The 22,967-nt window shown below is 48.9% G+C and overlaps 1 protein-coding gene across 1 annotated transcript in view; it reads right to left on the bottom strand.

Annotated features, from left to right (window-relative positions):
• The window catches only part of LOC121002389 (neural-cadherin-like), a 117,264-nt gene that overhangs the window by 19,385 nt on the left and 74,912 nt on the right, over positions 1–22,967 (bottom strand). The window contains exons 27-29 of the mRNA XM_040433850.1: positions 19,890–20,070; positions 19,644–19,810; positions 5,424–5,688 (exon numbers count right to left, since the gene is read on the bottom strand). Of these exons, the coding sequence (XP_040289784.1) occupies positions 5,424–5,688; positions 19,644–19,810; positions 19,890–20,070 (613 nt within the window). The remainder of the gene's footprint in view (positions 1–5,423; positions 5,689–19,643; positions 19,811–19,889; positions 20,071–22,967) is intronic.

Here is a 22,967-nt window from a genome sequence, read left to right as displayed (position 1 = left end):
GCAGTAGTGGAATACCAGCTGCAACATGGTCGTCGCCTTTCCAGTCAGCTTTCGCTCTTTACAAGCGACGAGTGGGCATGGATGTCTAACCTTTGTGAGGTTTTACGCAACTTTGAGGAAACAACACAGATGGTGAGCGGTGATAACGCTATTATCAGAGTAACCATCCCACTTCTGTGTCTACTGAAAAGCTCGCTGTCACAATGAAGGCGGACGCTTTGCATGTGGATGAGGTGGAAATGGGGGAAGACAGTACACAGGGTGATAGCCAGACCACCCTCAGTTGGTCTTCTCAGCGCGAATTGGATGATGATGATGAGGAGGAGCAGGAGACGGTTGCCTCCAAACAGCGGCTAGTACCCATAGCAGATTTATTCCATCTGTTCAGCGTGGATGAGCCGAAGAGGATGAGGAGATTGAGAGTCATCCTCCTGATGGGGACACCGAAGTCTTGTCTGTTGGGACTCTGGCACAAATGGCTGACTTTATGTTATGCTGCCTTTGCCGTGACCCTCGTGTTATACGCATTTTGTCCAACACCGATTACTGGTTGTTTACCCCTCTCGACCCCCGCTACAAAGAGAACTTCTCATCTCTCATTCCTGTGGTGGAGAGGACTAGCAAAATGGTTCAATACCATAAGGACCTTGTGGAAAAATTGCTCCAAAAATTTCCAGCTGACAACGCTGGCGGCAGAGTACATAGTTCCTTGGGCAACCAAGCAGAGGAGACGAGGGGAACGCACAGCAGTTCCAACAGAGGCAGGGCAACACTCTCCAAGGCCCGGGACAGTTTCATGACACCTCGCCAGCACCCTGACCCTGATGCGCAGCCTAGTGTCACAAGGAGGGAAAGTTTTGGAAGATGGTAAAGGAGTACGTAGCAGACCGTGTCAGCGTCCTCAGTGATCCCTCTGTGCCTTACAACTATTGGGTGTCCAAGCTGGACACGTGGCACAAACTGGTGCTCTACGCCAGTGGCATACACACAATCCATGGAGCCCCGGTGCAAAACTGATCCATGGGGCCCCCTCCCCGTCCTCCCCCAACCTGCCACTGCCCCCCCCCCCTCAACCTGCCACCGCCCCCCCCCCCCCCCCAACCTCCCCTACCATTCACCCAACATGCCTCCCAACAGTACCGCTTTGTGCGGGACAGGCCGATTTTGGATGGCAATCCTGCTGTACTGCCATCTGTGGAGGACACTGTTATGGGGGATCTGTGGATGACACTGTTATGGGGGATCTGTGGATGATACTGTTATGGGGGATCTGTGGATGACACTTATGGGGGGGATCTGTGGATGACACTGTTATGGGGGGATCTGTGGATGACACTGTTATGGGGGGATCTGTGGATGACACTGTTATGGGGGGATCTGTGGATGACACTGTTATGGGGGGATCTGTGGATGACACTGTTATGGGGGGGATCTGTGGATGACACTGTTATGGGGGGGATCTGTGGATGACACTGTTATGGGGGGGATCTGTGGATGACACTGTTATGGGGGGGATCTGTGGATGACACTGTTATGGGAGGGATCTGTGGATGACACTGTTATGGGGGGATCTGTGGATGACACTGTTATGGGGGGGATCTGTGGATGACACTGTTATGGGGGGGATCTGTGGATGACACTGTTATGGGGGGATCTGTGGATGACACTGTTATGGGGGGGATCTGTGGATGACACTGTTATGGGGGGATCTGTGGAGGACACTGTTATGGGGGATCTGTGGATGACACTGTTATGGGGGGATCTGTGGATGACACTGTTATGGGGGGATCTGTGGATGACACTTATGGGGGATCTGTGGATGACACTTATGTGGGATCTGTGGATGACACTGTTATGGGGGGGATCTGTGAATGACACTTATGGGGGATCTGTGGATGACACTTATGGGGGATCTGTGGATGACACTTATGGGGGATCTGTGGATGACACTTATGGGGGATCTGTGGATGACACTTATGGGGGATCTGTGGATGACACTTATGGGGGATCTGTGGATGACACTTATGGGGGATCTGTGGATGACACTTATGGGGGATCTGTGGATGACACTTATGGGGGATCTGTGGATGACACTTATGGGGGATCTGTGGAGGGCACTTATGGGGGATCTGTGGAGGGCATTTATGGGGGATCTGTGGAGGGCACTTATGGGGGAATCTGTGGATGACACTGTTGTAGGGATATCTGTGGATGACACATACAGTATATAGCATCTTATGCTATATATGTGTCATCCACAGATATCTCCATAACAGTGCCCTCCACAGATTCCCCCATAAGTTCCTTCTAGTAATCTATCAGTGGGGAGGGAGGAGGCGGGGACACTGGCGGTGGGGCTGGTGCAGTGCCCGGCGCTGCGCACACACCGGGGCAGCTCCTACCTTCTGGGAGTTCTGCTGCAGGACATTTTGCTTCACGGTCATGGCCCAGATCCTTCCCACGCTTCTTTTTCTGCTGCTGTGATCCAGAGCATGGGGCAGCGGCTGCGGAGTAAGCGGCTGTCAGGGCAGCGGGGCGGGCACATGGACCATGCACTGCGGGGGGTCCATGAGCTGGCAGCTTGAGCTTAACATCTCTCCCTGAGCTCCCTCCGTCATGCGCCTCCTGCCTGCTTCATTCATAAAGTGGGAGGAGCAGGCAGACGGGGCAGGAGGCGCATGACAGAGATGTTTCTGACACTCACTGCACTGACTGCTGGGCGCTGGCATTTTGCCAGCAGCTTGAGTGGAGCGATATGGCTGAGCGGGGCCACAATAATTGCTGCTCGGCCGCCCACCCGTGCAGCTTAGTTAGAGGGAGCACTGACTGCAGGGGCCAGGGGGGTCCACAGGTGGCCGGGCTCCTGGAGTGCCGGGCCCTGTCGCAACTGCGACCCCTGTATGTACGCCACTGCTCTACGCCTTGGAGGTGCTGGCCCGCCCTGCCGCCAGCATTTTGTCAGAGCGGGTATTTAGTGGTGCTGGGGGCATAATAACTGATAAGAACATCCGCCTGTCAACTGAAAATGTTGACAGGTTGACTCTTATCAAAATGAACAAGGCCTGGATTGCCCCTGACTTCTCTACTCTACCTGAGGAAAGCGGCTGAACATAAAGGCACTTTAAATGTGGCTTTTATGGTGTATTGAATACACTGTATTCCCATGCACCACTTCCACCACAATAAAAGGGTATATGGTTCAATCTTCCTTTTCTCGTCCTCCTCCTCTATCATATCAACATGCTTATTAGGCTGCCCTCGCTCCTAATGTTTTGGAGGGTCAGCTCGGCAGCAGGCCCTCACCCCTAATGTTTTAGAGGGTCACCAGCAGACCCTCGCCCATATTGTTTTATATAGTCAGATCAGCAGCAGGCCCTCGCCACTAATGTTTTAGATGGTCAGATCAGCAGCAGGTCCTCGCCACTAATGTTTTAGATGGTCAGATCAGCAGCAGGCCCTCGCACCTAATGTTTTAGAGGGTCAGATCAGCAGCAAGACCTCGCCCCTAATGTTTTAGAGGGTCAGATCAGCAGCAAGACCTCGCCCCTAATGTTTTAGATGGTCAGCTCAGCAGCAGACTCTTACCCCTAATATTTTAGAGGGTCACCAGCAGGCCTTCGCCCATAATGTTTTAGATAGTCAGTTCAGCAGCAGGCCCTCACCCCTAATGTTTTAGAGGGTCAGATCAGCAGCAAGACCTCGCCCCTAATGTTTTAGAGGGTCAGCTTAGCAGCAGACTATTACCCCTAATGGTTTAGAGGGTCACCAGCAGGCCCTCATCCCTAATGTTTTAGATGGTCAGATCAGCAGCAGGCCCTCGCCCCTAATGTTTTAGATGGTCAGATCAGCAGGCCCTTGCTCCTAATGTTTTTGAGGGTCACCAGCAGGCCATCAATCATCATTTTTCAAGGCTGTGTATGATGCCCTCCTTTATGTGTAACAAAGGGTGTATTGGAGTGCCGATTCCTTGTAATTTTTGGCAGCCCTTTCACTTAGTGCATAGGCTTTATGAGTGTAGGAGTCCCACTACCTGAACAATTGTACCACAGTGTGAATGAGGCCGTCCTTTATGTGATATACAGGTTGTATCGGAGTGCCTCTTCCTTGTAATTTTTGGCAGCACTTGCACTTTATATACAAGTAAATATACAGGAAAGAATGTTTCCTAACAATTCTTCCTCTAAAATCGATTCTATCTTCGGTTTTGTACGTATTATTGTCAGTCAGTAAAAGTGGCGTACTACTCGGACAACATCTTTCCCAGCAGTGACCTGGGAGTCCAAGATGCATCCAGACATCCTCCCCATGCTGTTTCCATCAATTTCTGACCTTTTCCTGTGAACCAGGCACCCTCCCCTCTTCAGAGCAGGGGGTGACTGGTTTAATGCTAGAGTACTCCCATTGACTTCCACTTTGCTCGGGTGCTCTACGCAGGAGCATCCCAAGGTTTTCGACCCAAGCACCCGAACACCCGGGCACTTTGGTGCTCGATCAACACTAGTGCAGACTCGTTACAGTTACACTATAGTTATCAGAGCTCTGACTTGTAATGAGCCATGCTCCTGCGTGGTGATCACATGACTGAGATAGATTATTATCCCCTGGTAATAAACAATATATGTTCCCATCGAATGACAGCAAGCAAAGATCTTGCTAACCATGAGGAAAGGCTACAAAAATGATATTGTAAAAACGTTACATGCCGTTACACCTAGAGGCTCTGCTCTCTCTGCAACTGCCACTCCATCTGCACGTTGACAGGGTCAGGCAGTCATGACATTTTCACTGTCTGGCCCTGTCAATCAAAGTGCAGAGGGAGCGGCAGTTGCAGAGAGAGCAGAGCCTCTAGGTGTAATAACGCCCCCGTTGCGTCTACATGCGCATTTGCATATATTAAACAATTTTTCTCAGCGATGCGGACACATATGAACATGGGACCAACACAGATGCCTTCAGCTGCCAACTGCACATGTAACAGGTCAGCCAGTGTCATAGGTACAAATCTGCTGACAGATGCCCTTTAGGTTGGTGGAAAAAAATGTAGCCGTCAGTAAGGCTACACGAACACGACAGTGAAAAAAAGTCAGTTAAAAACTGTCATTTTTAACGGACGTTTTTTTCACTGATGCCTTTTTGAGAAACAGACGTTAAAAATGGACCCATTCAATTGTATGGGGGCAGTCTGTCAGTGAAAAACGGACAAGATAGAGCATGTTCTATTTTTTTACGTCCGTTTTTCACTGACAGTCAAAAAAATGTGCCATGTGAATAACCCCATAGACTATCATTGGTCTTAAAACGGACTTGTGATGGCCGTTAACAAAATGCACATCACATGCCCGTTTTTCCCTGTAGTGTGCATGTAGCCTAAGTGTATGGAATTGGGCAGAGCTCACACTACAATTCTCCATGCGGACACTCACCTTGGAAATCATTCTCGGTTTGCTGTGGTAAGCTGTTTCCTAGCAAAACATTTGATGGATCAACATCAAACAGCTTGTTTTTCCCGACAGTTGATGTCACTTCTCGGATTCCGCCACCTCTTTCAATGCTCAAGGTGAATGTGTTTCCATCACGCTCCAGGCTCACAAGTGTCCATTGTCCATGATCTATCCGGACGTCAGGCAATCGGATCACAAGGTTTCGCTCTCCAAAGTTAAAGCGAATAGCAAAATGTCCTTCTGCAACCTGCAGGATAGAGTAAACTTAGATTTTCTAAGGGTATGGCACCGCTGGGGCTTGCGCTGCGCAGTCATACCAGCTGCAGCAAGCTCAGATGAACTAATTAGGACTGCATTGTTTGTTCAGTCTTCAAGTCTATTTGCTACACCGTAACTGGCAAACCGCACGGCCATTAACAATGAAGACAGAATAAACAATGCAGTCCTAATTAGTTAATTTGATGCCACTGCGACCCTTATGACTGCGTGGTACTTAGCTGCAAGGCAACTGTGTTGTAACCGCAGCATGGCCATGCCATATAGCCATACCCCCAGCGTTGATCCTAGGTAAAGCAGCTGCAGTCAGTTAGCTGAAATACGTGTATATTTTATATATATATATATATATATATATATATATATATACACACAGTTGCAAGAAAAAGTATGTGAACCCTTTGGATTGATATGGATTTCTGCACAAATTGGTCATAAAATGTGATCTGATCTTCCTCTAAGTCACAACAATGGACAATCACAGTCTGCTTAAACTAATAACACACAAATAATTAAATGTTACCATGTTTTTATTGAACACACCATGTAAACATTCACAGTGCAGGTGGAAAAAGTATGTGAACCCCTAGACTAATGACATCTCCAAGAGCTAATTGGAGTGAGGTGCCAGCCAACTGGAGTCCAATCAATCAGATGAGATTGGAGGTGTTGGTTACAGCTGCCCTGCCCTATAAAAAACACACACCAGTTCTGGGTTTGCTTTTCACAAGAAGCATTGCCTGATGTGAAGGATGCCTCGCACAAAAGAGCTCTCAGAAGACCTACGATTAAGAATTGTTGACTTGCATAAAGCTGGAAAGGGTTATAAAAGTATCTCCAAAAGCCTTGCTGTTCATCAGTCCACGGTAAGACAAATTGTCTATAAATGGAGAAAGTTCAGCACCGCTGCTACTCTCCCTAGAAGTGGCCGTCCTGTAAAGATGACTGCAAGAGCACAGTGCAGACTGCTCAATGAGGTGAAGAAGAATCCTAGAGTGTCAGCTAAAGACTTACAAAAGTCTCTGGCATATGCTAACATCCCTGTGAGCGAATCTACAATACATAAAACACTAAACAAGAATGGATTTCATGGGAGGACCACAGAGGAAGCCACTGCTGTCCAAAAAAAACATTGCTGCACATTTACAGTTTGCACAAGAGCACCTGGATGTTCCACAGCAGTACTGGCAAAATATTCTGTGGACCGATGAAACCAAAGTTGAGTTGTTTGGAAGAAACACACAACACTATGTGTGGAGAAAAAGAGGCACAGCACACCAACATTAAAACCTTATCCCAACTGTGAAGTATGGTGGTGGGGGCATCATGGTTTGGGGCTGCTTTGCTGCGTCAGGGCCTGGACGGATTGCTATCATCGAAGGAAAAATGAATTCCCAAGTTTATCAAGACATTTTGCAGGAGAACTTAAGGCCATCCTTCCACCAGCTGAAGCTTAACAGAAGATGGGTGTTGCAACAGAACAACGACCCAAAGAATAGAAGTAAATCAACAACAGAATGGCTTAAACAGAAGAAAATACACCTTCTGGAGTGGCCCAGTCAGAGTCCTGACCTCAACCCGATTGAGATGCTGTGGCAGGACCTCAAGAAAGCGATTCACACCAGACATCCCAAGAATATTGCTGAACTGAAACAGTTCTGTAAAGACGAATGGTCAAGAATTACTCCTGACCGTTGTGCACGTCTGATCTGCAACTACAGGAAACATTTAGTTGAAGTTATTTCTGCCAAAGGAGGTTCAAGCAGTTATTAAATCCAAGGGTTTACATACTTTTTCCACCTGCACTGTGAATGTTTACATGGTGTGTTCAATAAAAACATGGTAACATTTAATTCTTTGTGTGTTATTAGTTTAAGCAGACTGTGATTGTCTATTATTGTGACTTAGATGAAGATCAGATGACATTTTTTGACCAATTTGTGCAGAAATCCATATCATTCCAAAAGGTTCATATACTTTTTCTTGTAACTGTATATATATATATATATATATATATATATATATATATATATATAGTGAAACAGTGAAGAGTTGTGTCTGGCAAGGCAGGTATTTTCCTCCCAGCATGTGCGGCTGGGCTGGTTTCCAGCCAGGTAAGGTCAAATACCGGACCAGAGTTTAAGTGCCGGTCCGGTTTTTGGTAGCACCTGGCTGTGCTTAAATAGGCAGCTGGGCTCAGCAGAGATGTCTCTGTTTTTGGGATCTGAGGCTTTGTGCCATGCTGGAGGGCTGAGATCCGCATGCTGGGGAAACAGGCCTCCTAAAGCCTGCTGTGCACTACTGGAGGCAGAACTGCCAGCAAGGTGACTTGTGTTATATGAACTTTCCATTGTGTGTGAATTAACACCAAGACTGCAAAGTTACGTGCTGTTTTGTGCAATTGCCTGAAGTGTGAATAGACACTGACGTTTTGAGTTAAGAACTTGTATTTTGCCTCTGTACTGCGCCCGCTTACCCTATCTACCAGAGCGAAACCCCCTCAATATATATATATACAGGGCTTTTTTTCTCAGAGAAAAGGTGGTGGAACTCACCCCCCCTCCCCTGGCCACGCCCCTACCCATCCCTAAGACCGCCCCCTACCCGCCCCTAAGACCGCCCCCTACCCACCCCTAGGACCGCCCCCTCTACCCAACCCTAGGACCGCAAGTAAAATTTGGGGGGGAAGGGTATAAAAGTCCAGCCCAGCAAAGAAACCCCCCAGATCGGGATGACACTGTTAATGGGGGATCTGGGGATGGCACTGTTATGGGGTGGAGGATCTGGGGATGGCATCCACAGATCCCCCATCCTATAACAGTGCCATCCACAGACCCCCCCCATCCTATAACAGTGCCATCCACAGACCCCCCCCACCCCATAACAGTGCCATCCACAGACCCCCGCCACCCCATAACAGTGCCATCCACAGACCCCCCAACCCATAACAGTGCCATCCACAGACCCCCCCACCCCATAACAGTGCCATCCACAGACCCCCCCACCCCATAACAGTGCCATCCACAGACCCCCCCCACCCCATAACAGTGCCATCCACAGACCCCCCCCACCCCATAACAGTGCCATCCACAGACCCCCCCCACCCCATAACAGTGCCATCCACAGACCCCCCCGACCCCATAACAGTGCCATCCACAGACCCCCCACCCCATAACAGTGCCATCCACAGACCCCCCCTCCTTAACAGCGCCATCCACAGACCCCCCACCCCATAACAGTGCCATCCACAGACCCCCCACCCCATAACAGTGCCATCCACAGACCCCCCCCACCCCATAACAGTGCCATCCACAGACCCCCCCCACCCCATAACAGTGCCATCCACAGACCCCCCACCCCATAACAGTGCCATCCACAGACCCCCCCCACCCCATAACAGTGCCATCCACAGACCCCCCCCCCACCCCATAACAGTGCCATCCACAGACCCCCCACCCCATAACAGTGCCATCCACAGACCCCCCTTAACAGTGCCATCCACAGACCCCCCTTAACAGTGCCATCCACAGACCCCCCCCACCCCATAACAGTGCCATCCACAGACCCCCCCCACCCCATAACAGTGCCATCCACAGTCCCCCCCACCCCATAACAGTGCCATCCACAGACCCCCCACCCCATAACAGTGCCATCCACAGACCCCCCCTCCTTAACAGTGCCATCCACAGACCCCCCACCCCATAACAGTGCCATCCACAGACCCCCCACCCCATAACAGTGCCATCCACAGACCCCCCCACCCCATAACAGTGCCATCCACAGACCCCCCACCCCATAACGGTGCCATCCACAGACCCCCCTTAACAGTGCCATCCACAGACCCCCCTTAACAGTGCCATCCACAGACCCCCCCCCACCCCATAACAGTGCCATCCACAGACCCCCCCACCCCATAACAGTGCCATCCACAGTCCCCCCCACCCCATAACAGTGCCATCCACAGACCCCCCACCCCATAACAGTGCCATCCACAGACCCCCCCCTCCTTAACAGTGCCATCCACAGACCCCCCACCCCATAACAGTGCCATCCAGAGACCCCCCACCCCATAACAGTGCCATCCACAGACCCCCCCCCACCCCATAACAGTGCCATCCACAGACCCCCCACCCCATAACAGTGCCATCCACAGACCCCCCTTAACAGTGCCATCCACAGACCCCCCACCCCATAACAGTGCCATCCACAGACCCCCCCACCCCATAACAGTGCCATCCACAGACCCCCCCACCCCATAACAGTGTCATCCACAGACCCCCCCATTGCCGCTCCAGTAGAGACTTATAAAATCTGTAATTAAATGAATAATGATTCCTGCTGCCCCCTCAGTAAGATAACTTTCAATATATTGTACTCACAGCCGGCTACTGTTATCGTAATGCAGGCGGCCGGGCAGACGAGCGGCAGCGTCACTGACTGACGTCACGTGCGTGCGCCGCTTACTTTATGAATGAAGCAGGCGGCCCAGGCAGGTGACGTCAGTCAGTGACGCTGCCGCTCGTCTGCCCGGCCGCTTGCATTACGATAACAGTAGCCGGCTGTGAGTACAATATATTGAAAGTTATCTTACTGAGGGGGCAGCAGGAATCATTATTCATTTAATTACAGATATTTTATAAGTCTCTACTGGAGCTGGGGGCCGGAGCACAGTGAACGCACCGGCCCCCAGCTCCTCCTCCCAGTCCCTCCCCGCTGATACATCGCAGGCTGCGATGTCAAAAGGTGGCGGAACGCCGTTCCGGTGCGTTCCGCCAGAAAAAAAGCCCTGTATATACAGTACAGACCAAAAGTTTGGACACACCTTCTCATTCAAAGAGTTTTCTTTATTTTCATGACTATGAAAATTCTAGATTCACACTGAAGGGATCAAAACTATGAATTAACACATGTGGAATTATATACATAACAAACAAGTGTGAAACAACTGAAAATATGTCATATTCTAGGTTCTTCAAAGTAGCCATCTTTTGCTTTGATTACTGCTTTGCACACTCTTGGCCTTCTCTTGATGAGCTTCAAGAGGTAGTCCCCTGAAATAGTTTCCACTTCACAGGTGTGCCCTGTCAGGTTTAATAAGTGGGATTTCTTGCCTTATAAATGGGGTTGGGACCATCAGTGGCGTTGAGGAGAAGTCAGGTGGATACACAGCTGATAGTCCTACTGAATAGACTGTTAGAATTTGTATTATGGCAAGAAAAAAGCAGCTAAGTAAAGAAAAACGAGTGGCCATCATTACTTTAAGAAATGAAGGTCAGTCAGTCAGCCGAAAAATTGGGAAAACTTTGAAAGTAAGGGCTATTTGACCATGAAGGAGAGTGATGGGGTGCTGCGCCAGATGACCTGGCCTCCATAGTCACCCGACCTGAACCCAATCAAGATGGTTTGGGGTGAGCTGGACCGCAGAGTGATGGCAAAAGGGCCAACAAGTGCTAAGCATCTCTGAAAAATCCTTCAAGACTGTTGGAAGACCATTTCAGGGGACTACCTCTTGAAGCTCATCAAGAGAACGCCACGAGTGTGCAAAGCAGTAATCAAAGCAAAAGGTGGCTACTTTGAAGAACCTAGAATATGACATATTTTCAGTTGTTTCACACTTGTTTGTTATGTATATAATTCCACATGTGTTAATTCATAGTTTTGATGCCTTCATAATCATGAAAATAAAGAAAACTCTTTGAATGAGAAGGTGTGTCCAAACTTTTGGTCTGTACTGTATATATACATAAACTACTGGAAAATAAAAAACGAACACCTACAAAAATTTAAAGGGTTTCTGTCATGGGAAAAATCGTTATGTAGCTGACTGACATTAGCGATGTGCTAATGTCAGCAGTACATAACAGTATGTTTGTTAAGTACCTGCCTGCCGCCGTTCTCTTAAGAAAACAGACTTTTATAATATGCTAATAAAGCGTCTAGGTGCTATGAGGGCTACATCAGTGGGGGTTTAAACCAACTGAGCCTGCGAGGACCCAGTATTATGACTCCCACGGCTATGCTGGATAGACTATTGGCTGATATGTTCTGGAGGGCTCTGCCACCCCTTCTCCAGCACTGGATCGGCCAGGTGTCTCCTGGCAACGCCCTAGAAATGGTGGACCTGGTAGAGCGCTACGAGGCTACTAAGACTGTTACAGAGGATTCTTTTGGGATGGGGCAGTCAAACCCCATAAATCTCCATTCCAGACCTGGCAACTTGTATCAACCAAACCCACCCGGGGTGTACCCTCTATGGACCTGGCACCGATAGTCTGCTGGTGGTGTCAGGAGCCGGGCCATGTAAGAGCTGACTGTCCCCATCAGGTGGAACCCATGGATACTAACTATGGCTACCGTCAGTTGCTATATGCCAGGAAGCTGTGTGCAGCTGGTACCCCAAAAACTCTAAACCACCTGTGCCAGGTGGAGTTAGGAGACACTCCAGCGAAGGCTCTGCTGGACTTAGGGAGTCTGGTGTCCCTAGTAAGGGCTCCCCTGGTATGGTCAGCAGAGTATACTGGCCGGAAAGTCAGGGTCATGTGCACCCATGGAGACTTAAAAGACTATCCCACCGCCCTGGTGTCTCTAACCGCAGGGGCTGGCAGATGGACTCACGAAGTGGCAGTTGCCCCAAATTTACACTACGAACTTATAATAGGGAGAGACTTCCCGGCACTGTGGCCTGCTATGAGAGTGACTGATACCCATGAGACAGGGGTAACCCTAGCAGAGTGTCCCGGCTCAGGGGGGGGACCAGAACCCTGGGAACCTGAGACCGAAGGGCCAGCGGTGGGGGTGACCAACACTTCGATGGAAGAGAGGGAGACAACCCCGCTAAGGGTGATGGTGGGAGATGCGGAGGACTTGCCGCCGGGTCCTGAATTGGCAGACCTCAATGTCTCCGGGGATAATTTTGGTACCGCCCAACATCGGGACCCAACCCTATCCCGCGCCTGGGAAAATGTGTTAATAGTAGATGGTGAACCACAACAACCTGGGGCAGAGTTAGTGTTTCCCCGTTTTGTGGTTCATCAGGATATGTTGTATCGGGTAAACCAACTACGGGGTGAGCCTATTGAACAGTTGGTGGTCCCCAAGGCTTATTGCAAGCTTGTGTTAGATCTAGCCCATCAACACGTTCTCGGGGGTCACCTGGGGCTGCAGAAAACTTAGGATCATAATCTACAGCGGTTTTAATGGCCCAGCATATTCAAACAAGTGGAAGAGTTTTGGAGGTCTTGCCCGACCTGCCAGATAACTAGCCCCCAGCCACATTTCTGTAGTCCCCTAGTACCTCTCCCGATTATCGAAGTACCGTTTGACCGAATAGCTATGGAGCTCATAGGCCCAGTACCGAAGTCCGCCAGAGGGCATCAACACATTTTAGTCATTCTAGACTACGCCTCTCGGTACCCAGAAGCGGTGCACTGCGACATACCTCAGTCAAGCTCATAGCTAAGGAGTTAATGGAGATGTTTTCCCGAGTAGGACTCCCTAAAGAGGTTCTGACCGACCAAGGGACCCCTTTTATGTCCAAGGTGATGAGGGAACTCTGTAAGTTGCTGCACATAAAACAATTACGGACGTCTGTTTACCATCCGCAAACGGACGGTCTGGTAGAAAGGTTTAACCAAACATTAAAAAATATGTTGAAAAAGGTAGTGATTAAAGATGGGAAGGACTGGGACCTCCTTCTGCCCTATCTCATGTTCGCAGTGCGAGATGTACCCCAGGTCTCTACTGGGTTCTCGTCCTTCGAACTGCTATATGGCAGACACCCTCGCAGTCTCTTGGACGTGGCCAAAGAGGCGTGGGAACAACAACCCACGCCACATAAAAGTGTCATTGAGTACATTACCCAGATCGGATAGAGACAGTGTTGCCTCTTGTTAGGGAGCATATGGAGGCAGCTCAGCGAGCCCAGAGTCGGGTCTATAATCAGCAGGCTCGGGTCTGGATCTTTATCCTGGGTTTTGGTTCTGGTGCAGACTGTGGACAGTAAGTTCCTGGCTAGGTGGCAGGGGCCCTACAAGGTGCTCGAGAAAATTGGAGATGTAAACTACAAGGTATACCAGCCAGGGCGGCGAAAGCCGGAGTAGGTTTACCATGTAAATTTACTCAAACCGTGGAAAGATAGAGAAACCTGTACAGAAGACAATCCGCGGCCGGGTTTTCTAGAAGAGGTACCGGCCCCTCTGTCTGATGCAGGAGAGGCGGCTTCCACAGTAAAAATTGATGACAGCCTCGCCTCTAAACAGAATCAGGAGGCCAGGGAGTTCGTTAGTCGGAACACGGATGTGTTCTCCGACCTCCCTGGACGCACTTCCATAATCCAACATGACATTGTCACTGAGCCTTACCGGGTACCCGAGGCTCGGGGACAAGCCATATCGGAGGCGGTGCAGCTAATGTTGCAGCTGGATGTCATTGAGGAGTCAAAAAGTGAGTGGGCCAGTCCTATAGTATTGATACCCAAGCCAGACGGGACGTTGCGGTTTTGTAGCGACTTTCGAAAACTTAACGAGGTTTCCAAAATCGATGCGTATCCCATGCCCCGGGTGGATGAGCTCATCGAGAGGTTAGGGCAAGCCCGGTATTTTTCTGTTTTGGACCTCACGAAAGGGTACTGGCAGGTGCCCTTAACGGAGGCTGCCAAAGAGAAAACTGCCTTCATCACGCCTGAGGGGCTGTATCAATATAAGGTCTTACCCTTTGGTCTGCATGGCGCCCCTGACACTTTTCAGCGACTAATGGACATTGTGCTTCATCCACATCGTTGGTATGCTTCGGCTTACCTGGACGATATTGTCATCCACAGTACTGACTGGGAAAGTCACCTACCCAAAGTGCAGGCTGTAGTGGACTCCCTTCGGAAAGCTGGCCTAACCGCTAACCCAAAAAAATGTGCGATAGGGTTAGAAGAGACTAAGTACCTGCGGCATGTCATTGGGCGCGGAGTCATCCAACCACAAGTGAACAAAATAGAGGCGATACGGAATTGGCCCCGATCTGTCACCACTAGGCAAATAAAGTAATTCCTGGGAATGGTGGGCTATTACATGAGGTTTGTTCCCCACTTTGCTACTCTAGCCGCGCCCTTGACAGGGCTCTGGAAGGGAGGAAAATCAGTGATGGTTCGCTGGGATGATCGGGCGGAAGCGGCTATTGCCGCTTTGAAGTCGGCCCTGTGTGGGTCACCGGTTTTGGTGACGCCCGACTTCAAGAGTGAGTTTGTGGTACAAACGGATGCCTTCGAAGTAGGCCTCGGTGCTGTACTGTCTCAGGAAGTCAATAGGGTGGAGCATCCCATTGTCTTCCTAAGCCGCAAACTTACTCCAGCCGGAACCAGGTACAGTATAATGGAGAGAAAGTGCCTGGCTGTCAAGTGGGCACTCGAGTCTCTCTGCTACTATTTGTTGGGGAGAAAGTTCCGCCTGGTGACCGACCACTCCCCTCTTAAGTGGATGAGCCAGACCAAAGACAGGAATGCCCGGGTCACCAGATGTTTTTTGTCTCTGCAGAACTTTAAGTTCTCGGTAGAACACAGAGCAGGCCGGTTGCAGGGAAACACGGATGCCCTGTCCTGGGTGCATTGTCTGGCATGTGTCCGCCCCATCAGGGTTTTACAAAGAAAGGGGGTATGTGACACAGTGAGTGGTTGTGTCTGGCAAGGCAGGCATTTTCCTCCCAGCATGTGTGGCTGGGCTGGTTTCCAGCCAGGTAAGGTCAAATACTGGACTGGAGTTTAAGTGCCAGCTTCCTCACTGAGCCTGCGCCGATTACATCACAGGCCTCCCCGGCAGGCCTGCGTGGCAGCAGCCGAGCTTCCTTCACTTACTGCGTCTGCGCAGAATACTAAACGGAACGGCGCAGGTGCGGGATTATGAGGACGATGCGGAGAAGAAGGACGTCAATCAAGTGGACGTGGGCGTGCCAAAAGGCGAGTAGACTGAGCCTCTAGGTGCTGCAGCAACGCCCTCATAGCACCTAGAGGCTTCATTAGCATATTATAAAAGTCTGTTTTTTAAGAGAACGGCGGCAGGCAGGGACTTAAAGGGGTTATCCGAGTTAACTTAATTTCTCTCTATGGCTTTATTTCCCCTATACATTAGTTTTCCTAAATAACTTGCAGTACCTATCTTGTGCCGTTTCTCTGCTACACTAAACAGTCATGTGACTGCCCACGTCATCAGCTGTGACGTTCCGTTTACATGGAGCTCTCTGCTTGTCGGAGTGACTAAGCCATGTAAACGGAACGTCATCAGCCTTGGCCACGCCCCCACCTCTCTGGATTACAGTCCGTGCGGCTGTGAGTTGATCGCGCATGCGCGATCCTCACTTGTGCCGCGGCTACCTCAAAGTTCCTCCCTGCGGCTAATAGGTGATCGCATATGCGCGATCATCAGGCCAGGCAAAACCAGCAATAGCTTGGGGCCCCGAACTGGTTGGGGCCCCGAGCTGGCCAAGCAGAGTAAAAGTCAGAAGATCCAATGGTATAAAATATTCTATCCCCCAGGCGTTCCCATGGTGACGGGGACGCTTGCCTGGTTAGAATATACCATCGGATCTGAGTTTTTCGAGCTCAGTGAGATCGTAAAAAAACTCAAATCCGATGGTATATTCTAACCCCCAAGCGTTCCCATGGTGACAGGGACGCTTGCCTGGGGGTTAGAATATACAGGGCGCTGTAGTGAGCTCTTTACTTGCATTCTTAGCTCTGTACTCCGGTAATAGCAGAGCAGGCAGTTCGGGGGGCGGCGCTCACTCACTGTCACTGACGTCACGCGCCTGCTCCTCCCACTAGGCGGAGCAGGCGCGTGACGTCAGTGAATGAACGCTGCCTGCACTGCCTGCTGTTGTTACCAGAGCTCAGCCAAAGTAAGAGTCAGAGACTCAGAGATTTCAAAATAATAAGAAAATAGCTCTGCATTGAGAAATGAAGGGACTGATTAGTTTATTAATATACTGCTGCTGTGAGCGTCGGGGAGGGGGATCTGTGGATGGCACTGTAGGGGGATCTGTGGTCTGTGGATGGCAGGCAGTGCCATCCACAGATCCCCCTACAGTGCCATCCACAGATCCCCCCTCCCCTAAACAGTGCCATCCACAGACCACAGATCCCCCTCCCCTAAACAGTGCCATCCACACAGATCTCCCCCCTAAACAGTGCCATCCACAGATCCCCTCCCACAAATATTCATGAAGGAGAGATGAGTCATTGTTGTTACTGCTGCATGTAAACACAGCAATAACAGAACCTAGAAAAGGTGTAAAGATCGTTTTTTTTTAAAAAAAATCAAGCTTGACTAATGTATATGTATATCCTGATTAATTTTGTTAGGTTTTATTTTTTTTCCCATAACTCGGATAACCCCTTTAACAAACATACTGTTATGTACTGCTGACATTAGCACATCGCTAATGTCAGTCAGCTACATAACGATTTTTCCCATGACAGAAACCCTTTTATGTAATTGAGCTGAGATTGACAAAGTATGAACTGCTGGTGGTGCTTGGTCAATGATCATACAATCAGGGTGGTTCCCCCCTTATTTTGGGTTCTGCCTCAGGGTACATGATGAGGCAGCAAGGTCACATTAATAGTGGGTGGCATCTCCCCTTGCTGTGATACAGGCTTCTAGCTGGCCTGGTAAGGGTCATACAGATGTTGGATATCCTCCTGTGATATGTCATTCCAGGCACTTTGATCTCGGACCCATAATTCATCCAAGGTGGTTGTTGGCTGCTGTGCATGGGAGACCCGTCACCCCATCCAGTCCCAGACATTCTCAATGAAGAAGAACTCTGGTGATCGAGGTGGCCAGGGGAGCTGCTTGATAGGACAAACAATTCAGCTCCACCGGATGAATAAAATCTCCTTCTTTAAATTTTCAAAAAGTAACTAGGCACAGCAGTGAGTACTAATGTTGACGTGTTTCACTAATGTTTCGATCGCATTAACTGTAGAAATGGGAAGGAGATTTTATTCATCCAGTAGAACTGGATTGGTTGTCCTTGGTTTCTGTTAAAATCACAATCGCTGGAGTGGGATCCGTCGATGTGGATTACTCCTGTGGCTGAATAGCTGTTTTTTCACTGTGAGATGCTTGATACCCTGAAGATGAAGAGCACGCTGTACAGAGCAGGCAGTGTGTGGACGGATGTTATCTTGTTGGAACACCATGCTTCTGGTGTGGTTTTTTTTTGGTCAATGAGATATATACCATATTTTTCAGACTATAAGACCCAGCTAGGATTTGGAGGAGGAAAATAAGAAAACAAATATTTTCCATCAGACCTCATAGCAGACTGCTAAATCAGACCCCAAATCCTAATCAGACACCCATTCTTCATCAGACCCCAAAATAGACCCCCAAGTTCCTTTAGCCTTAGATGAGACTCCCCAACCTCCATCAGCCTCAGATCAGACCGCCAACCTCCATCAGCCTCCCATCAGACCCCCCAGCCTCAGATCAGCCCCTCATCAGACCCCCTAGCCTCTATCAGCCTTAGATCAGACCCCCAGCCTACATCAGGCTTTAAATCAGACCCCCCTCCCCCCAGCCTCTATCAGCCTCAGATTAGACCCCTCAGCCCCCATTAGCCTCAGATCAGAATTTAAATAAATAAATAAAAGGAATTCTGTCATGAGATTTGAGCCCTATAAGCTAAACATATGGCCAGGTCCGTACTAATAACATGAATCCTAAACTGCCCTTATTAAACCTGCTTGTGGCTCTATTAGCCCAAAAAAATGGTTTTTATAAGCTGTCACTCACCTACCTAAGGTGCCCAAGGGGTTTTACGTTAACCCAGGGTGCCCGCCCGCATCCCTCGCCGTCTGGTGCCCAGCGCCGCCTTCCTCACCTCAGCCCCGCCTCCGCAATCCTCCCGTCCCATTGCTAGATTCGGCGCCTGCGCACTAGGCTCAGCCTAATGCGCCGCGAACTCCTGGCAGCGGCTTCGTTGAGCGAAGTGCGCATGCGCCGCCTGATGCGCATGCGCACTTCGCTCAACGAAGCCGCTGCCAGGAGTCCGCGGCGCATCAGGCTGAGCCTAATGCGCAGGCGCCGAATACTAGTGTTATCTGTGATTTTACATACGACTGCAGGTAACACTACCACATGATCAACACTAGTGTTATCTGTGATTTTACATAGGACTGCAGGTAACAACCACATTATCAGGACTAGTGTTATCTGTGGTTTTACATAGGACTGCAGGTAGCACTACTACATTTTCTGTACTCAGATAGCCATCACTGTGTTATGTGTTGTTACATAGGACTGCAGGGGACATCTACTATATTATCTGTACTCAGAGAGTTATCACTGTGTAAGGGGGCCCCCTGAGACTTTATCGCCCAAGGGCCCACATGAGCCTGGAGCCGGTGCGGCGCGATATGTGTGTGGGGCTGTGTGTGGGTGTGGCTTGAGGGTGGGAGGGGAGACAGGGGCACCATAATCTCCTAATGCCCGGGGGCCCCATAAGTTGTCAGTCCGCCCCTCGCACAGCGTCAGGTCATAGTGCGTGCCTACGTGCAGTACATCCTGACGCTGTGTGCAGTCAAGACACAGTACACAGCAGGACCAGGAAGACGACCAGGGAAGGTGAGTACAGCCAGCGCAGCGCTGCCCTCACCTCCAGCATGCTGATGACTGCTTCCATAAACTATAAGACCCACTGCCACTTTTTCCCCACTTTTGATAAAAAGTGCGTCTTAAAATGTGAAAAATATGGTATATAATTCACAAAAAAAGAGGCAGCACTCCAGATATGGTGAAGGGTGGTGGACCCGCTTTTATTCACCCCAACTACGACGTTTCAGCCCAACATGATGAGGCTTTTCTCAAGATATATATATTGGGATACTTATTAATGGCAGAAGAGGAGTGGTTGGCCACAGATTCCAACTCCGGCACTCACCTCCAACCGCAAGAAAGAAGATCTGTCTTTTGATACCAGATGGAGAATCGTAGACGAAGAGGTCCGTGTACGAAGCAGAAGTTGTATGTGAGTAGTGTGGGGGCTGAGAGGATGATGTATCACAAAATGGACCCAACTTCCTCTTTCAAAACTCCATTCCTGCAGAGCTGACATACACAGGAAAAGCATACAGTCAGGAATACATTAGTATGTAGTAATGTAGATTAATGTCCACAATTTCCTTACCTGTGTCACAGTGCTCCCCAGCAAATCCTGGATTACAGTCACACTTAGCAGAGTTCCATTCGCTTATGCAGAATCCATGACCTCCACAAGGGGGCGATCCAGTAACCCTGCAATGATCATCTATTGCAGAGCAGCCTGCAGCACTATTTTCTGAATCCACAGGCTGCTCCAAGTCATAGACCTTAGGAACAACATACAACATAATTGTTTAGACTGCAAATCCGATCATCCAGGCTTCAATTTAACATGAAGTATATTTTCTAATCTTTGTAAATAAGAGAACCCTGTAAAATGTATCTTCTAAACAGTATCTCCTCTACAGACCTGTGTGAGCGCTAATTTTTTGCGGGGCAATCTGTAGTTTTTATCCTGGAGTGTGCATGACTTTTTGATCGCTTTTTATTACTTTTTTGGGGAGGTGAAGCAACCAAAAAAATGGAGAATCAGTGAATTTTTTGATTTTTAGTATGGTCATTTTGGGATGTGGTGGTGTGTATGCAGTGTCGGACTGGGTGCCTAGGGCCCACCATTAGCATTTATTTTGGGGGCCTACCGTACGGATACATTCAAATACTACCTGCTCACACAGCAGCACGATGCTACCAGATGATTGAATATGGGGGTCCCTGCATCAACTTTGAGAAGGTAGGTCCTGGGGTAAAGAGGACACTGGTGGCTTTTCTCTATTCCTAGAAGCCATCTCAGCTCTGATCGTGTCTATAATAATAAACTGGGGAGTTTCTTTAATAATCTATCAGGTTTGTTATATGAACATCGGCTGGTGGAAGTGCTGTACACTGAATATATGTCTGTAGTGCAGGAAGTCTACTGTGTTATCTGCCACTTGTGTAGTAGGTGGGAGACTAGGGGCCCACCTTGCTCAGGGGCCCACTGGGGAATTCACCTGTACCCCTGTGGGCCAGTCCGAGCCTGTATGTATGATGTTTATTTTTTATTATTCTAATTATGGGAAAGGGGGATCATTTTAATTTTTATAGTTTATTTGTTTTATAGGAACTACAGCTTTAAAAACCTTGTTTTTTTCAGCGAGACCATGACTTTTACATACAACCACATGAGGGAGTCCTTCCGGCTCAGGGAGCTCAATGGTCCCTGGGAAAGCTGCTTTAGGCTACTTTCACACTTGCGTTGTTGGATTCCAGCAGGCAGTTCCGTAGACGGAACTACCTGCCGGATCCGCAAATCCGTATGCAAATGGGTAGCATTTGTAGACAGATCCAGATTTTCTAATTTTTAAAGGTCTGCGCATGCGCAGACTGGAAAACCGGATCCGTTTTTCCGGAACACTTGGTGCCGGATCCGGCATTAATGCATTTCAATTGAAAATAATGCCGGATCCGGAATTCCAGCAAGTGTTCCGAAATTTTGGACGGAGAAAATACCTTAGCATGCTGCGGTATTTTCTCCGGCCAAATACCGTAAGAGGGACTGAACTGAAGACATCCTGATGCATACTGAACGGATTGCTCTCCATTCAGAATGCATTAGGATAAAACTGATCAGTTTTTTTTACAGTATTGAGCCCCTAGGATGGAACTCAATATCGGAAAATATCGGAACTCAATATCGGAAAGTACCCTTAGATGTCATGATCACAATTGACCATGGCATCGGAGAGGTATAAAGTCTTGAATAAGTCTGCAAGTAAGTTTGTGTCATTAGACCTATAGCCAGGCCTAGATCGACAATATAGCTCCACACACTGTATATGCTGTACAAGAATGGAGGCATCTTTCATCCCCTGCCAGGCTGTACAGGCCTACTGTAATTTATTAGTATCTGGTTACAGGTCCTATATACTTTATTATGTTATATTAAATTGTATTCTAAGACAGCTGCATCATAATCATGAAGATAAATCCACTCGTACCAAACCAATGACATCTCTTCTAATGGCCCACAAATTCATCTGATGTTCCGATATCATGTATGTCACTAGCAATGGCGGATTATAATAAGGGCATTTGGGTTGGCAGCCCCGGGTCTGACATCTCTGTGGGGCTGAAGGCCAACCCAAACGCCCACATTGAAGTACTGTATATATTAAGCAGCACTAAGCACTGCAGTGTCCCCATAAGCTGCACGGTGGCCGCCACACAGCTTCTATTCACAGCTAGTGCAGGGTCTCCTCTGCAGTCCCCGCTTCTTGCCATGCTGCTGCGTCCTAGACAGTAGAAGAAGAGGTCAGAGAACAGCGAGGCAACAATGAGGACGGGCCAGCTTTGGGCAGCGCAGACTGCAGGTACCATGAATTATCTGTACCTAGAGAGTTATCACTGATAGTAATAACTGTCTGAGTACAGATAATGTAGTAGATGTTCCCTGCAGTCCTATGTAATACCCCAGCACAATAGCACAATAAATCACTGTGTTATGTGGGATGTTAGGACTGCAGGTAACATCTACTACATTTTCGATACTCAGAGAGTTATCACTGTGTTATTTGTGGTGTTACATGGGACTGCGGGTGACATTTAATACATTAACGATACTCAGAGAGTTATCACTGTGTTATCTGTGGTGTTACATAGGACTGCAGGTGACATCTACTACATTATCTGTACTCAGAGACTCTGAGTACAAATAATGTCGTAGATGTCACCTGCAGTCCTATATGTAACACCTCAGATGACACAGTGATAACTTCCTATGTACAGATAAATGGTACCTGCAGTCCTATGTAACACTACAAATAACAAGGTAAAAGGTAGAGATTAAAGAATTTCTCAAAAATTCGGTTTGCCGAATTTTCCGAAAATATTCGATTCGATCCGAATTTATTTCTGGCGAATCGCATTAAAAAACAACTCAGATAAAAGGTCAAATAATATGTCAACCAGGCCAAAAAGGCAAAATAGTGGCCCAGTGACAGAGTGGTGAGGTGGCAGCAGCATGAGGAGACCACAGAGTGGTGAAGTGCCAGCAGCATGAGGAGACCACAGAGTGGTGAAGTGGCAGCAGCATGAGGAGACCACAAAGTGTCTGTCATGGACGTACCAAGACATACGGACGTTCCGGCGACAGGTGGCAGGAGATCTGTGAGACTGGCAATGTGTG

The sequence above is a fragment of the Bufo bufo genome, chromosome 5 (assembly GCF_905171765.1).
Source record: "Bufo bufo chromosome 5, aBufBuf1.1, whole genome shotgun sequence".
Lineage (NCBI taxonomy): Eukaryota > Metazoa > Chordata > Amphibia > Anura > Bufonidae > Bufo > Bufo bufo.
The sequence above is the reverse complement of the archived record's forward strand: the minus strand, read 5'-3'. Positions and strand labels throughout refer to the sequence as shown.